The sequence below is a fragment of the Zalophus californianus genome, chromosome 6 (genome assembly GCF_009762305.2).
Source record: "Zalophus californianus isolate mZalCal1 chromosome 6, mZalCal1.pri.v2, whole genome shotgun sequence".
Classification (NCBI taxonomy): Eukaryota; Metazoa; Chordata; class Mammalia; order Carnivora; family Otariidae; genus Zalophus; species Zalophus californianus.
The window spans coordinates 42,544,464-42,563,065 of NC_045600.1; the positions used below are offsets into that span (position 1 = coordinate 42,544,464).

At 38.2% G+C, this 18,602-nt stretch overlaps 1 protein-coding gene across 6 annotated transcripts in view; it reads right to left on the reverse strand.

The window, feature by feature from the left end:
* Nucleotides 1-16,705, reverse strand: part of TMEM260 (transmembrane protein 260) — a 67,929-nt gene extending 51,224 nt beyond the window's left edge. For 4 of the 6 annotated variants that reach the window (XM_027570448.2, XM_027570446.2, XM_027570445.2 and 1 more), the window contains exons 1-3: nt 16,309-16,703; nt 11,404-11,435; nt 10,526-10,677 (exon numbers count right to left, since the gene is read on the reverse strand). In XM_027570448.2, the coding sequence (XP_027426249.1) occupies nt 10,526-10,677; nt 11,404-11,435; nt 16,309-16,468 (344 nt within the window). In that variant the 5' untranslated portion in view covers nt 16,469-16,703. Of the gene's footprint in view, nt 1-10,525; nt 10,678-11,403; nt 11,436-16,308 lie in introns of all 6 variants that reach the window. The other 2 variants (XM_027570449.2, XM_027570444.2) reach the window with 2 other exon arrangements.
* Between the last annotated feature and the right edge of the window lie 1,897 nt (nt 16,706-18,602).

Here is an 18,602-nt window from a genome sequence, read left to right on the forward strand (position 1 = left end):
ATTTTCACCAAGACCAGGATGTTTGCCCCTTCTCTAGACTCTATTAAATGTATTAAATGGGTACTGAATAGACAGGTTTTTCTATATTTCTAAAACTTTGCAAACCCGAGGAATAGAAATTTTTAACTATAACCTAATCTAAACATAGTAAGGAAATCAGATTTAGGGAACTTAAAATCCTCTAAATAATGAATTACAAAGCCAACAGAATTATTTTTTGACTACTGATATAGCCATTTCAGCACATTCATGCATTTTAAAAATAAGTCAATTTCACTTCACATACATATGTGTGTGTCCCTACAAAAGCCTTTTGATTTTTTTGAAAATTAAATGTTTTTCCACCTGTATATTTCAGGCATACTTTATCTTTAGTTTTTAATGCTTTTCAAATAACAAAGGTTTCTAATTATCTTGACCCAAGTCCAAGCATTTCCAAATAATGCTTTATTATAAAGCTACTTATGCCATTATTTAGAATTTATTCTTTATTTTTTTAATTCCAAAAAAACTGAAAGAAAAGATGGTTTGGTATTGGGATAAATTTTGTTGAAGAACCATGTCCTTTATTGTTGCTGTGCTTTACTATTATAAAAGTGGTGTCTTAGTAACCCACGAGATTGAGGGAAAAATTAAAGGATTTGTTTAGATTTTGTTAGATTAATTTTTATTACATTAATTTTTGTTACATTGATTTTTTTTAAAATAAAGTGATATCCATATGGGTATATCTTACAGAAACTAAGGAATAATGATTTTTCTACCCCATTCTTTTTTTTTTTTTTTTTTTAAGATTTGAGAGAAAGAGAAAGAGAGGGAGCGCAGGAGAGGGGGCAGAAGGAGAGGGAGAGTCGCAAGCACACCACAGTGATCAGGATCTGAGCCGCCAAGAGTTGGAGGCTTAACCAACTTTTCCACCCAGGTGCCTCTCCACCCCGTACTTTAATTCAAGTGTTTAAATATTCTTTTGGCAAGAGTACAGAAATCATACTTTATTTAAAATAATTTTATATTACTTTATTCCTTGTCTATGAAATACATACTTCAAAGGAAATGAGAAAATACAGGTTTATAGTTACTCATAACTGCCTTTTGCATACTGACTTGTAAACAAAGTCCCTTACATTTTCTCATGGCTTTCTGAAATTTCAAACAAAACACCTCAGATTTTTCCTCTTATGTCTTACTGAGCCAAATATCAATGAACCACCCATATCAATAAGTCACTGCAAGTCTGAGATAGAAGACATTAAATGTGCAGATTTACCTAAGTGATATTGTAAAGATCACACTGATGAATATGTCTGAAGGCAAATCTAATTTTTAAACATGTTAAGCAAACAAGATGACTGAACAAATCCTTTTATTATCTGTTTATGTGTATCTTTAAAAAAAGTGTTTTTGTATGAATCCACAGAATATCTATAGCCTCCAATGAGTCCATCGTCTATTCTGATTGCTGGGGTCTTTGTTATTTTATGAGACTGGCCAAATATCCCTCTCAATGAAGGGTGTTCCAGAGTGAATGATTAGACAAGTTAGTTGTAATCTCTTTTGGGGAATACATTCTAACCAGAACACATGCTCCATAATTTTTTTTTTTTCCTGAAAAGGCTATAACAGATATTTATAATTTCGGGGGGTGAGGGGATGCAGAGTTAAATTAGGTAAGTAGAAGGAAATACTATTTATATACCTTAAGGAATGCAGTACTGTTAAGTGAATTGGTAATCCAAATTTCTGGCTAAGTAATCTTTCTTTTAAAAACATGTGGAAGGAATGTCCAATCTGACATTATTCCTTAAGCATGAGTTTTAAATGAAATGGTTGTTCTGAGCCCACAAAATGAGCTGTTTGGCATCATCCATAAAGTCAGATATACAGATGGACTATAAATGTAAGCAGCTCCAAAATAAGGCAAAACAATTAATTCTCATCTACCCATAGACTCAGTCTGATGATTTTTTTTCCAAATGAAAATGACATAATCAAAAACACCATTGTGTTTTCACTTGGCAATCCAAGAGTCCTACTTTTCATTTTCATTTTATTCTTTTGAATAAACATGCTTATTATTTTTTACAAAGCAACTAAGGAGTTAGTGAATTTAATTATCTACACTTAACATGCTAAAGTGGCATCTTAAAATGAGCTCACTAAATTAAAAGATACACATTCTTCTACTGACACTGATGAAACTACTTCAACAAAAAAGAGAAGAGAAATCCAAATGAGGTTATGAAGAAAAATAAGAAGTCTTTTCACCAGAACTCAAGAATAAATGGCAAAATAGTCTCAACTATTTTCCATTTTAACTTAAGGACAACTTACGATGAATTAGATACAATATGAGAAAAAATGTTTTCCATTCTTAATTTGATTCTCATAAAGCCTCATAGAAGGAGATCAAAAAAGACATTTCTTTGACCGAAAAACGTATGTTTAGAATCTAACCTAGGGACACCTGGGTGGCTCAGCTGGTTAAGCATCTGTCTGCCTTTGCCTCAGGTCATGATCCTGGGATCCCGGGATCTAGCCCCGCATCAGGCTCTCTGCTCAGCAGGGAACCTGCTTCTCCTCTCCTCCCTACTCATGCCCTCTGTCGCTATCTCTGTCTCTCTCTCAAATAAATAAATAATATCTTAAAAAAAAAAATAGAATCTAACCTGACTTATAGAAGATAACATCTTATGAGGCTATATGAAGAAATGATCGCATACTTACAGCACCATTACTGCGATCATTTTAATAACACAACCACTATATTGTAAAAGATAGTTATATCTGAGTACTAACAATCAAAATCAAGTTTTTACACTGTGAGAGAGGTATGCTGAATTTAAGGGCTCATACTAATGCATAAAGCAATGATACAGATGATTCATAATATCAAATAATCTAAAAATCATTGAAGTATGTTTTATGTAAATATTTTTATGTGACACGTAAAATATATTTTCCAGTATGTTTGCAGTAAGTAAATCCTCCTAATTGCTTTTTGCTTGGGTTAACACTAACATCATGTAGTTCACATTCTAGTAAAGCACAGTGGTTAGTCAATAGAGAAAGACACACCAAAAGTATGACAGACAGTATGGGAAGGGTGGTAAAGTACTTAAAATTTCACCCAGATAACACAAATAACAAAAATTCTCCACTGAGGTAAGGAATATGGGGTAAGGATTAAGATCATCCTAAAGAATGTGAAGCTCAGAATTCTATGGTTAATACATAACTGCCTTCTTTTTGGTCCACAAAATCCATGAAACCTAGATAAGATTCCTAGGAAAGGGACTGATTGTGCAGGAGTTTTCTCACTGATGGAATACTCCTCATCTGTTGACACAATGGATAAATCAGGAGGTTACAATTTGCACCATTGACACAGGTTTGCTATTGATGATAAGGTATATTTTTCTTTCCACTACGTGGTATTTGATTTTCATGTGTAGTCACATGTTTGTCTAACCCTCAATCAAAAGGCAAATAACAGAAACCTGAAATTCTCTCAGAACACACATTTGACGTGCCTCATAAAATTCACGAATGTATCTGTCTTCAGTGTTACTTGCATGCAAAGGACCCAACATGGAGGGTACACCGCCCTCCTTCTATGCTGCAAACTCCTGCTTGAAGGCAGTAGGATCGAGTAAGCAGGCCACAATGCAGCCTCTGAGACTGATTATTAAATAAATTACTATTAGTGTCAACTCATATTGATGACTAAAAAAATGTAATGGATTACAGGGAGGAAGTAAGGTAAAGCAGGACACAACAGCAAAGCTACCACCCCATCCTCCCGGAGTTCTTATCTTTCTGGGTCTTGTTCATGAAAATATATAAATGTTACCTTCTGCCTCAATCACATAATCAACACCCATATATTTATCTCTTCTGTGTACCTGGAGAAAGGTCAAACTGGGAAGCTAGCTACTGCCAAGCCTCTCTTTCCATGGCAGTTCACTCAACCCAGTGGCAGCAAATACGCATTGAGCATCTAATATGTTCCAGATACTCTGTTGGCAAATTATAGCCAGTAGCCATTTAGAAAACAGTAGAACCTAAACTTTCCTGTTAATTTTAAAGCTTGGACCTAATCAACATAAGTCAATCATTTAGGGCATGGTATATTAAAGTTACATCTTGGAAGCTGCCACCACTACACCTAAAAAAATGTAAAACACTTCCACCTTTAATAAACTTGCAAATAATCCCTTTTCCCACATTTTATAAAAATTTACTTTCACTCCAGATAAAATTCTCCCAAGGTGTGTTCTATTTCACGAGATTCAATCAAAAGGAAAACTGGTTCTGGCCTGAAGTTTCAGCTACATAAATACCAACTACCAATACACTAAAAGGAAAAGTACAAAGTATTATTCCTGATTTTAAACCACTAAATAACATTGGGAAAAAAAAAAACACAACTGACACGGAGGGAGTAAGATCATGAATAGCTTCCGAAAATAAGATAAAATCACACAATTCCCATTAAAATTCAGATTTATGCATTAACCAATAAATAATAAAGTTACTCAAGGTTTAGAACAACTCCTTTTATTATATCTCATCAGCTTCTACCTAATTGTCCAAAAGAAAAAACCCTGGGCTTTCTAAGAATCAACATCATACACCTTACTTTTTTTACTAAGTTCTCATGGTATGCCAAATAACTTGCACAATGGGATGCAATTTCTTCTGAAAGCACAGCCTGGTTTAAAATAACTCCCAAATTACAAATTTTCATATTTTGTTCAAAATGTTTAAAGACACAGAAGACCTCAAATTACCTTGTTAACTCAAGCTTGATAGCGTTATTTTGTATTCAATAGCAAATCTGAATGGTTAAAAAGTACATTCCAGCATATTGTTCTCAAAGGCCCTGGCCTTGGCTTGTCATCACACTAAGTTCCTTTTCACTCAAAACTTAGAAGATGCTGCATACTTTTTGAAACATTAAGACACTAAACGTATGGCAGGTAAACTTAAAAGATCCAAATAACTAAAATCAGCCGAATGAGGGTATGAAACTGTTTTCATTGGCAACACTAACCAACTCAATAAACAATAGAGATTTAATATTAAGTAGTCTTATCATGCAAAGTTATGAAAGCATATCTTAATACTTCAATTTCTGAAGACCGCTTTCTGTTTTTATGGCTTTGAAAAGTAGCATATCTATGGGGAGTTATGATCTAGAATTTTATTTGTAATTTTAAGAAATATATGCATTTATTATTACAGCCGTAATGACTGATGACTAGTTCCAGTGGCTAAATCTCGGCAGGAAACAGATTTAGCAATCTGAATGTTTTATAAGTTTTTGTAATTGAGGAAACTTTTCATAATCTGACATTTGTTAAAACCACTTATTAGAAATTATGCAGCACAGTAGCTGTGGAAATATGAGCTAGCTTCACAATTATAAAGTCAGCCTATGTAGCCCTTTCCTATTGTATATAGTGGCATAAACCCCACAGCGGCCTATCAGCTAACTGGCAGGCAGGGGGCTGCTCTATTCAAAGTGAGAGATACAAGCTGCAGGGCAAAAACCTGGCAGCTCCCATCTGACCCCACAATCCCCTACTGGTGACAGCTCCAAGCTCCATGGCAAATTAGGCCTTCTCATATTACAATTGGAGAAGACAGATTCCATTAGCAGTATCTGAAATTGAGTGGAGAGCTGCACTGTTATCAGACTTGACTCATAAGCACTGCTATTAATCAGAGCTATGATAGCATTTATATATTTCAAGCTATCTGCTGCCTCTGTGATATTCTGCTACAAAGGGTTGATGGGACTTAGGAAAGTGAACAATAGAGCTTTCTGGGAAAAGCAGAGTAAATCAAGAAAGTCTATGACTTCCGCACATTCTGAAGGGATTGTGGTTTACATAAATTTTCTCCCAATTGGAGATTGAGCTCTTCCTCATCTTACACATGGGATTTAGTTGTCACTCAATGGTAACAGCTGTGAAAAGGTGAAGCGGCCCACCGCTCAGAATATTGCCTTCGCTTTTAAAGCAATTAACCCATGAACAGGAGGATACCTGGTGATATCAAAGGGATTAGGCCAGGCAGTGCATTATTAACATTTCCTTGAACTAATTCTAACTCTGACTAGCTGTCAGAAAAGACTCTACAGTCTTAAAAAAGAGTTTTTGCCCTGCTTTTTTCCCCTTCAAAATGAAGTGCCGCTATTTGAGCCTAATATGTCCCTCTACTTAGAAGAAAATGCAAATGAACCAAGCTCTTAATATGCTTAGCCAGTCTGAGTCAATGCAATTTTAATACAAGTATGAGAGAAATATATGATCAATTAACCAGGGATCAAGACAGATATTCTCCTGAATGGAAATTAATACTCCAGTACTTTCCATTCTTCTTCAACTACAAAAACTTGGTGACTATTTGTTACTTCTGCATAGTTACCTCTGAAATTAGGAAGAGCTTGACATTCTTCTCTATGGCAATAATCTAAAATACTCTTTGAGCTGGAAAATCTAAATGTCCCTTAAGCAGGAGATTCTACATTCTCTAAGGTACGGCATTTTAATTCCTATTCTTTATTGAATGGAATCTTAGCTGGAACTATAAGAATTGCAGACATAGTGCTCCAAATCAAGTATTCCTCCTCCAAAGGTTTAATCAAATTAATTTTTAGCAGCAGCATAACGTTTAGAATTATATCACTTACAAAAAAATAAAATGCCCCATAAATAAAATACTGGCACAAAAGGATCTGCCAGAAAATACTTAAATTTATCACTGAAATTGGTTGTCGGTTCTTTGTAGTGAGCAGGTATAGTTTTACCTTCAATTACCATTAATATTCATATATTCTAGGCAACCTGGTTGACATTAAGAGATCTGATTTCTTACTGTACAATGTTAACGGTGTTAGAAAGTTTTTTAATGCAAGTTTCCTAAGACAGTACCTTCTAGAAAAAAATATTTGCAAAACTGTTTATTCAATGGTTAGTGACTTTGTCTTAATTTCTTTAAGTAAACACTGAATTTTGATTATAAAAACTAAAATAGTTTTACTTTCGATTCACAAGAGTCCTCAACAAACATTGTTGAATGAATTCTTCCATACTTACATTTGGCCCACGACAGTTTGGAAAGGATATGCTGACTCTCAAGCCTATTGAGAGTAGATTTCCTGCCCTGGACCCTACTAAAATACATGATACAAGATATGCCCTCATCTGAGATCATAAGCAATTGAAATCTTCCCTGAGGGAAAGAACTTTTATACAATGCTATCAACATACTCCATTCTCTTTTAGTGATACCAGAGCATAAGAAATGTAAGCATGTTGATGTTGCGAGATAGTGATTTCAGGGCTCCTTCCTTATTAAGTATATAGGACCTAGTTTGAGGTTGCTTAGAAAATAAGTTTGAAATTCAAGTACTAAGCAATGCTAAATCCCGTTCATATTAGTGACTTACCTGAGCTGTAACTTTTTAAATTCTGTATTAACAGGATTTGCGAATTTCAAAGGTGACACTTTAGATATCGTACCATCAAACTTAAAAATAATTTACTTCAATGGCCTTGAAAGAGAAAATCCCAGTTCCTACAAATCCCTGTCATGTACTCTTAAAAACACAGATGTACACATTAATAAAATGAATCCTGTTTCATATAAATGAAATGTATTAAACTCCCTTCACATAGTGAATGCTGAAAAATACCCCTGAAGGGGACAATACATAAATACATATAGAAACAACTGCCACAATCTTACTATTTTTAATTCAATAAAGTATAGTGACGCATACAGCTTTCAAAGTGCTCTTTTACTCCCATGCTTTCTACATTAGGGCGAAGCGAATACACATGAGTTCTTGTCAACCATTAGGAAAGAATGACAAAAAAATGCAGTGTTGATGACATCTTACGGCTCTTAAAAGCAAGAGAAAGATGCAAGGAAAGCAAAAATTACATAGTAATTGGAAACAACGAATAAATTGTTCTTTCAACCTAAGTCATGTTTACCGAAAAAAATGGAGCTTTTTACATCAACACATTTAAACAGAAATTTGCTTTTAAAATACAATCTTTGTTTAAAAGGTACAGAAGGTCTTTATGTCCACCCCAAGAGCTAAATATAGTGAATGCCATGAGAACAATTACCTGAAAAAAACCTAAACCTGTTAAAAGAATTAATTTACTGCACACCAGTCAGCGCTAATCCTACATGTACAGTAATGTTCTCTGAAGTGATGGGGGGAGAGAAAGAATAAAACTGTTTCCTGGATCAAAACCCTCCAACACTCCACAACAAAATGGAATGATGATTTGGCCTGTCAATGAATAAAGTAGTCAAATGTCTCCTCAACGAATTCTGATAAAGGAGGCAACCTGTAAAGGAACACATTTACCGGACGCTGGGCTGGAAAAAAGCTGTCACTGTAATGGCTGCAAGGGAACTGTGTCCTGCTGTTGGGTTTATATTCACAGAAGAAAGGTTTTAAAGGTTAAGTTCAGGTCATACAACAAATGAAATTGTAACAAGCCAGCTGACACTGTATAATGTCTTCTTCCTCTCAATCAATAGGCTACTGTTAGTCCTATTACCATAGAGATGGCTTGCTCTCTCCTGAAGGGTGTCTATTGTTTGACAAAACAGATTTGCCACTTGAACTAGGTTGTTCCCAGAGGACGTGTACCTTGTCAATTATTTGTATTCAAAATAATGAAGTATTTTCATATTAAAATGTATGTAGGAGATAATATTGTTGGATCCCTTTTCTGGAAGAAAGCAACTTTCCCAAGTACAATATTACTAAAACATTCTGAAAACCACTCAAATATCCAGTTTAGTCATATTAAGGGTTTTTGATTTAAAAAGCCTATGTCAGCAAATATACAAATTTACCATTAAGACTGTATTTAAAAAAAAAGGGATCACAGGTTAAGTGTGCTAATCTAAAACCCATTATAATCAAGCATGATAATAAAAGCTATTTTAAAATACAGACGACTCAAAGGAAAATTATTGTCCAAAGCTATTTGGATTCTGTAAAGATTTTTATGTATGATTTTTACAGTGGTTTTCATGTGGAATGGTATCACCAATTTATATATTGAAAAGCATGGAAAAGTTTTAGAGAACAAATCACTTTATTTGCATAAGAGCTTTTTATAGCCACATAGCATTTAAATGTATGTTGTAGAAATGATATTCTAAAATCCAGATAAAAAATAAAAAATAAAATAAATTACAGATGAACTACTAAAATAAATACAAGTATTAATTTTCTTTAAATGCCTTTGTCTTAAATGTCTTGTGAAGATTATTAATTCATACATTCAATACAAGACAAGTAGTTCTACATTTCAACCTAGATATTTAAAAATGTTAAAGATCAGTTTTTCTCTCAATAGAAATAATGACAAATTCTTAATTATAAAAGACTCAGGAGAAACAATTCTAAAGAAGATTACTCTAATCATTTAGAAAAAGAAGGTATTCATAATACTAATCAATCCAAGCAGAGATGTTATTTTCAACATTTCATACTGAAAAATTGGCTATTACTGAAAACCTGTAACTGAAATAAAAATGAATTAAATAATGTAGATACAAATGTAGTAAATGACCAACAGTTACAACATTTGAATCTGAAAGCTTTCCACAAATAAATTTAAAAGTAAGCTTTAATGTTAACTTTTACCTTTCCATAAACAATTAAAAAGGAAATTTAGAAAGAATTTAGTCAAAGGGCAATTTTATGAATAAGACAAATAAAAACATTAGTCTCCAAAAATGGCATTTGAAATTGTCTATTCAAATTATACTATATTTACATACAAAAATTTGTTTTTATAATAAAAACTGCAGTAGTTTTTGAAAGAGGCGTTTTATTTTGGTTCTCCCTTTGCAGGAAGTGTAACTTGTATTTTTTAACTATAATCTCCTTAGGCATAGGTTAGACTGGTTAAGAATGAAGGAGACAGAAGCAGCAAAGAAAAATTAAGTTTACCAACATCCTAATGACCCATTTTTTAAAAAGCAAGGTAGCCTTCAGAACCAAGAAAACTTTCCATCAATGAAGTATGTGGGGTCTAATTTGCCTACCTTATTAGGAATCGTGAAACCTTACCAAAACCATATCCCAAACTGATTTCCTTAGTTAACAGCCTCATTTCAAAGAGTATACAACATGTGCATATAAGATGACCTTCATATTGTTGAATTAAACTGGCCCATCTGCATCTTCATAAAATGACAAACCTTATTAGTTCTGCCTAACCCGAGAACTGTGATAATCAACTGGTGACACCTTGACTCCATTGTAGGAAGCACAACCAACTGTGTAATCACCTGAGGGGTAAAGTGCGTATGAAATTACTGGAAATTAAGAAAGTGTAATCACAGGAGTGATTAGGAAAACCATTCAAGCAACAAAAGAGTTTTGGTTTTGGGGTTTTATTTAATGTCTGCACTTAGGCCATCAGAACGCTCCATCTCCAATTAGCCAAAATTAATTTTAACTCATCAACTACTTTACCTGAAAACGGTGAAAAAAAGTAATGACGCAGCTACTGCTCCAAACAAGCCACACAGAAGATTGACGCGGTAGGCAACTGAACCAAAAGGAAAGAGTATAATTGCCAGTTTAGCCACCAGCGTGAACAAAGGATAGCCAGGAGGATGGGCAACCTATGGAAAAAATCAGCGAGTTAGAAGGTTTTCACCTCCTACTAAAGAGTCACACTGGCTTTAATTGCAAAGTAGCCCTTTGCTCGGGCAAGTATAAAGATTAAGAGGCAATGACTACATGTTTGAACAGCGGTTTTCTATTGTAATCCTTTTGTGCCAATACAAATAAATATTTTCTTTAGCGGATTTGGCAGCGTCTATCACATGGTGTGTCACCTAGAGAAAGGGTGACATATTTCATTGTCAGTTCTTAAGCAGTTTGTTCTCTGGGTTCACAGTACATTAGGGTCATTTAAAAGGCTATTGAAATAAAGCAGGTTCTGAAATTTCGTATTGGTTAGGAAGTTGAAAGACCACACTGCTATCGGATTACCACCATGCTGACAGTCCTAAGGTCTTGCCTAAAGGGATCATGCACCATAATAAAGTTTATTAAATAATAAACTTATTAAAACTGTTAACCCGATTTATTTTATTCTCCATAGCTTATACAAAATTTGGGGTGATAATAAGCCAGCTACTGTATATATAGTAAAGGCTTTGCTTTGTAATTTAGTTTAATTGGATTTAAAACTTAAAGTAAATTGTCACGTACTGTACTTATAAGTTACTAAAAACTGGGGTTTGAAAATAAATTAATCTACTTTACTCCATGCTTAATTAAACTTTCTTAATTCCTAAAACTGTTAATGAGAGCATTGATTAAACAATAAAACTAATACTTACTCCAAGCTCATGTGCGGCTGTGATCAGTTCCCCTGTGAAAAAATAATGTAAAACCAATAATTACTATTAGAAAATGACACTCCTCCAAAGTTTTCAAAATCCAAATGCTTGCACTGGGGTTTTGCATTAATTTGACTGGATAAAACTATAAAATCTGTAGAGATTTAACAGCATGAAACAGTCTAAGGATATTTTCTCCCTTAGGTCTAACTGAACAAATGATCTTTGATAGTTTTTAATAACTGGTCAGTGGAAACATAGGTGAATTCTGGTTTTTAAGAAGTGCTTATTTTCCTTCCTGAAAGTTGTGCACACTTGCAAATATACAAAAACTCTTATAGAATGTAAGTGTAATATGATGTAATGTCCCTCAAGAATTTAGTATAAAGATATCTACAAAGATGCAACTTTATGATAATGTAAAATGTGCAGACCTCTGAAGCTTAGACATTCCATAACATGTACCATTCTGCTCTAAACTGGCATTTGAATACCTTCTCTACATTAATTATGTCGGGTATCTTTAAATAATTGGCGAGCACTTCTTAGCTCCAGGCTATTTTGGTAAGCTCTGATTACCATAATACATTTCTGCAAACCACTAAATCATTATATTATTTACATAGTCCTTTGTAATTCCTCACCATCAGCGATTATCTCTAAAATTATGATGCAGTAATTCAATGTCTATTTGTTAGTATTTTAAGTATCCAGAGCACAGGGACTATTTCTGATTCATTCCTGTGCACTGTAATACAGGACAATGTAAGAAGTCAATGTTGATGGTTTATGAAAGTTACTAGTATTTATTAGGAAATGTATTACTGTCCATTTTCTATCATTCGATGGGTATCAATGCTTCTTTACTTTCTACTGTTGCAGCCGCAAAGTAGATCTTTACCCTCTGGCTAGGACAGCAAGAACTTTGACCACTTTTCTACTTCATCTTCATAGTGAAATCACCTCTTGCCACCCCACCTCCCCAAAACAGGTTGGATTGTTTCACCAATCCAAAATTTCTCAATGGCTGCTCTCTGCTTACTAAATGAAGGTCAGATTCCTCAGCACGACAGGCTAGCCCTCTAAAGGCTTCAAGGTTCCCTTTACAAGGCATGTATCAATGAAACCTATGCTCACCTCAGTCAAATCTGATTACCCACTGTTCCTCTGGAATGGTTCTTTTGCACCTCTTATCACTCATTTTCTCACCCAGTGTTCTCCCCTAAATCCTTCAAGGCCTAGTTCAATTGCCACCTTCTCAGTGACACCTTTCCTTATACATACCCCTCCCTAGCCTCCCCCACCAGAATTAATCACTTCTTCCTCCTCCATAGAACCTGCTCTAACCTATTTAGCACTTGTTTAGATTGCCTTATATTCTAGTTAGTTGTTTTCATTTCTGTCTTTTCTAAGTTGAAAATACTAACCTATCCGTTTCAGGGGACCGTCAAGACACCACCACCCTTCCCTCCTCTGGTCCCACAAAGAAACTAATTCAAGTCCTGCACACACAGGTTGACAATAAGACAAATCATATCATCATCCTTGCTACTCAGATACCCCTATCTTAGGCTGAATGACTGCTTGCCTCATGGAAGCCCCATAAGGGCACCCAAAGACAGATAATGCTTTCCTAAGTCAGTTACTTAAGGATACCTTTTAAGTTTTCTGGAGATATTCGAGAGCAATTTGGAAACCAAAGGCACTTTTTGCATCTTAGAGACTTTTTAAAGAAATAGTTTATGGCCTAAAAATATTTAAACTAACTTCCCTTTGTAACTACTGTCAAGGACATTTTATAGTTTTACTCCAGGATGGATTAGGCTTGTCTTCAGTCCCCAAACTGTTTTAATCAGCTTTTTTGGTATTTCTATAGGTATGATGAAACACAGTTAAGTTCAAATTTTCAAAGTCACTATTTATTCTCCTCCATGTAAAGTGTATTTACAATTGCATTTAACATTAAGAAAAATAGCCTACTTTCGCTAACTTCTTTTTACCATTAAAAAATCATAATGTTATTCTTTAAGTTCTGTAGGTATAAAAATTGGGGGAATGTGACAAACTTCCATCACCTACTCTTATATTAAATGTTAAACTAAAATCTAAATAGGAAAGATAGCTATTATTCAAAGTCTATAAATGTATCCTTGAAAAAAGCTAAAGGGAAACATTACTCTTAAACTGGACTTTGATAAAGAGATAAGAGAAATGTGACTAAGGGGGAACAAAAGAGCCTCCTGGATGCTCAGTTACTCCCAACCCTTTACTCTAAGGCTTCTTCAAATTTAAGTCCTACTACAACTGCACCAGAATTACCTGGATGCTTTTTAAAAATGAAGATTCCTTGACCAAACCTACCTATATTAAGACCCTCTGGCACTGGGTCTCAAGTTTCCCAGACAATTCTGAGGTACATTCAAGTTTGAGAATTACAGCTTTTCTGTCTTGAGATGCAAATGGGTGGCAAGCTCAGAACTGTTAGTGGATACTTAACCTTTACAAAAACCAGCTCCCTCTGCATTATACTTTTTATATTAATTTCACAATTATATGCTCATCTATCAAGTCTGTTAAAGACAGTATTCTTAAAATATATGAACACATAAATAAGCTACTTTATTTTTCCCAAGAATAACAAATAAATGTGAAGTCGCCCCACACTCTCCTCCAGAGGATCATGAGTATTCCCGCCCATAAATCAACTGTGTATCAAATAGTGCAAGAAATAATTTTGGCAAGGCTACACAATTTGACAGATCTATGGAGTATAATTTAAGACTTATCAAGAAGAAAAATACATACTTTATACTGGTTTTGAGATGTGTTCTGTTTATTGATAAAAATATTTCATAAACACAACATTCAAGGAGGACAGTACTTTCAACATATAAACAATTATTATCAAAGACATGATTATACAAATTTTACTGGCAAGACTTGGAAAAGTTTATTTATCATTCCTAACAATGAACACCAAAATATTAGAAGCAACCACTATTTGGCATCAAACTAAACAAATCAGAACACCTAAAAAGTTTGGTAACTCAATGTAAATGGGTAACTTTATTCTACTGGGAAAAAATAACAGTATTAATAAAGACACCAATCATAGATTTTAAATAGACTCTAAATAACACTATATATGTGATGACGGATTTAATAAAGAACTTAGAGCACAGGTTAAGAGAGTATGTTCTGAAGTCAATCTACTTGAGTTCTTTCCTTGACTGCCCCCTGCTTTCTAGCTGCGTGAATTCTGGACACAGCTGAGCCTTAGTTTTGTCAGCTATGAAAGGAAGATACTGATAGTTCTTACCTCACAGGGATAGTTAACAAAGGACAATCCACGAAAAGCACTTGGAAGAGTGCCTGGCATATAGTAAGTGCTCAGTAAGTGTTAGTTATTTTTATTCATCCTATCTGAAAACTTCAGGCTCAAAGAATCATGGTAAGTAACTGTCAATGTCTTCTTTCTTTAAGGTACAGAACTACTCAATCTTTAAGTAATGCTCTCCATTGTCAAAACTCTCACACTACAGTTATTTCCATTATTCAGCGTAAGCCTTGGAAACATGGTAACTCCATTCCCAACTATACTAATGAAACACTGCTCCTATTTGTTCAATAGGACTTGAAAGAAGGCAGGCAATGATTTATATGTAAAAGGAACATCAAGGCTCCTCAACGTGGAAGGTAGCCCGGAAGATGGCCCCCACTGATGCCCAACTCCTGCCGTTCTCACTATATAATCCTCTCCCCCGTGAGCGTGGGCTGGATTTACAGACTGTCAAGAATAAAACAGGGCAGTGGTCTATCAATCACTTCCACGACTAGGTTTAGGAAATGACAGCCGTGTCAGACGAGGGTGCCGTCTCTTCCTCTTCACAAGAGTCGGCTTCCCGAGAGACCCACGTGGCGAAGAACCGGACTGAGGTGAGAAGCGAATCCTCTCCCAAGATGAGCCCTGAGAAGACTGCAGCTCCCGCCCACCCCGTGACAACAACCCTGTCCTGAGGAAAGGCACCCAGCCAACCTGCACCGCAGGGAAGGGGAGATAATAAACACCTGTTGTTTCAAGCCACTAACTTTGGGGTCATCTTGTTAAGAAGCAAGACGTGACTAGTACACTCCTTTTTTTTCAATCTATAGATTCACCTCGAGAAGTTACAGCACTACCGGCATTATCGGATGGTCACTTAATCTGGCAGCAAGACAAAAGCAAAAACAAAACCAGGCTCTTGCTCCTCTTCCCAAATACGTAACAAGCCTATAACAAATACGTTAACAATGGCTCCTGTGATTTCCGTGGTCCGTACTTTTAACAGAAGCGGCTTGCTTGAAGCCACAACTGGCTTCCACTCTTGTAAGCGCTCTCCCTGAGAGTCTGCGGGGCAGGTTCCTTTTCAACATTCAGGTTTCAACTGAACACCCTGTTCGGAGGCCTTTCCTGGCCAGCCATTCTGAAGGAGGCCCTAGCTGCCCCACGCCCCCACCTATCCCACATTTCCCTCCCACGGTCTGTCGCTGTGTAGTCCGTCGTGTGTGTACTGTCTCTACCCGCCCAAGAACACTCCCCACGGTACTTGGTCACCACCGCCGTGACTCCTTTTGTCTGGAACACAATAAGGACTCAGGAACATTTGTGGGGTCAGAAGGAATGGAAAGCGAAAACTCGGGTCCCGGAAAATGCCCTGGCCAGGGGCAGAGGTCGGCTAAGTCCCACCAGGCGAAACCGGCAAGCCCCTTCTCCAGGGCCGGAAAACGACAGACACCAGTTACAGGAATGGAAACAGAAGTTGGCCTGGCACGCAGAACCCTGCACGGAGCACGGGCGGGCGGACCGGGGGGCGCGAGCTGACCCACCAGGGAGAGGGGCGGGAAGGCGGCCCTGAGATACTTTACCCGAGTCTCCCCCCGGCACCGAGGGGGGCAGCGTGAGGGTGAACACGGCGGCCACGCCGGCGAACACGGCCACGCCGCCGCGAAGGCCCCCGGAGCGCCGCGGCCCCACCCGGGCTGCCCGCCCCCCGGCCGGGCCCCCGCCGTCGCCATGGAGACCCATGGGCCCCCGTGGGGCCCGGGGAAGGAGGCCGCGGCGGGCCCAAGGACTCGGGCGACCCGGAGTTTCCCCGGCGAGAGGCGAGCGCAGCGCGAGCGGCGGCTTCCGGGTCGGGCCTCGGCCCCCTCCCCGGACCGCACCTTCCTCCGCCGGGCGCGGGGAGAGGACGCGGCCCGTCTGGCACCAGCCGGCCGGGGGTTCGGTGGTAGCGCGCCACGCGGTGGGACCCACGGGGGGATAATGTGCTTTACAGTCACCCACCACGAGCAAGAGCCTTCTGCTAAGCAAGCAAGCCTGGGCGCGGGACCGCCGTCTTTACGCCCCCCCACCCCCCCTCACACTGACTTGGTCGGGTCTGACAGAGACAGAGCGGGGTCGCAAACCGGGGTGCGCCAGGACCGCCTCTGCCCCCGCTGGTGTGGGGTGGAACTACACTGGAGGGCCGCGAACGCGCGCCCGAGCCGCACCGTGCAAGAGCCCGGAGAAGTGTGCGCGCGGTGCGCGAAGCAGGCCAATGCATCGCATCAACCGCATGTTCACTACGATTCATTACAAGCCCGTGTGCGAATTGTTAAATCGCTGAGTTACTTTCAGAGAGATTAAAATACGCTAGTTGGTCTGTTTTTTTCCTTATACCACGAGGAAAACTCAACCGGTGAGTTGAGAAACTTGAGTTTCTGTGTTAATACCAATAATTCGTATCCTGCTAAAGTTGTCGCCTACTTTGATGAACAGGGGGATTGCGGTGGAGCTTTGGCACAACATGACAAATGAAACGGAGATGCTGTACGCTGTACATGGTTAGCTGCCAGGCAAGAAAGAACGGGGACTACAGGACAACCACGTAGCACGAGGCTCTTAGTAAGATTTTTAAGCTTACATTTTACATTATTACAGTAATTATTCTGAAGGGGGAGGGGAGGAGGCCATCCTCTGTGGAATGCATCTCAAAATACACCAAAGATTAGTGACAATCTAAAACGTGTCACAAGTACTCTGAGTGGAACACTTGGTCTCAACTGTGGAGTAACATCCACCTACGTAGGTTGGCAGTTGCGCCAGCAATACCGTAGTCTTCCTCAGGTACTTACACAATACTTTCTCGGCCGTATTGGGGGTTCCTGGAGGGCAGGGGCCGCCGGGTAGGCAGCTTCTAAAATAGCTCCCAGTGGTCCCCTGACTGCGGGTATTCTTTCCTTTATGTAATCCTTTCTCTGGTGTGGGGGCCAGAGCTCTCAGTGTGGTAAGGCATGAGTGATGGATGTCACTTTGCTGATTAGGTTTATAAAAAACTGACATCCATCGTGCTGACACAGGCTGCTTTCTGTTTCTTTTCTGAAAGAGCACGCCAATGATTCATGCTGACTGAGCCAAGCATGTCCATTTCATCTTTTGCTTCTGAGCTCTATAAAAAGATACATTTTTATCATGGCAAATTATTTTCAAAAGGGCATAATTCTTTGCCCATGTATGGGTAGTAGAGATCAGTGTTGGAAGTAGGAATTTGGGAGTTCTCGTGTAGGGATGAGAAGGATGAGTAAGTTCACCGGGGCATAGTGTATCGAGAACAAGGTGAAGGTCAAGTGTTAGCCCTTATCTTTGTCTCGGGAATGGCAGGAGAGGAGGAGAGAACAGTGGCAGAGGGTCATGTGTCCCAAGAAGCTAAGGAAGAAATGATGTCAGTGAAGGGTATGTGGTCAGGTTGTCACAGAGAGGGAAGGACGGTGAGGAGGGCCAGATTGAGGTTTTGTGGGGCTTGAGTTTATACAATTTGGAGAATCATCTGAGCAAAAGAATACAAAACTGCAGATACAAAATTAGGTACAGGCATTGGAAGGAACCTGTGCTAGTGACAGGCCGTGAAACTTAAGCTTCGTTAGCTCACGGTTAATCTCCTTTGAGGATGAAGTAGGGCCAGTGCTCTGTGCCCGACTCTGCCTCTCAGGACATGTGCTGATGCTTCGCTCCCACCGGGAGCCAGTCTCCTCCAGGCTTCCCTGAGAGGACACTGCTTTGGCTCTCCTTCTATCACTGGCCTCTCTGCCCTGACTTCACTTCTGTCAGACCTCCAAATACTAGAGTGTGCCAGGGCTCATTTGTAGACTTATTTTTTCTCTTTCTGCCTCCTTTCCCAAAA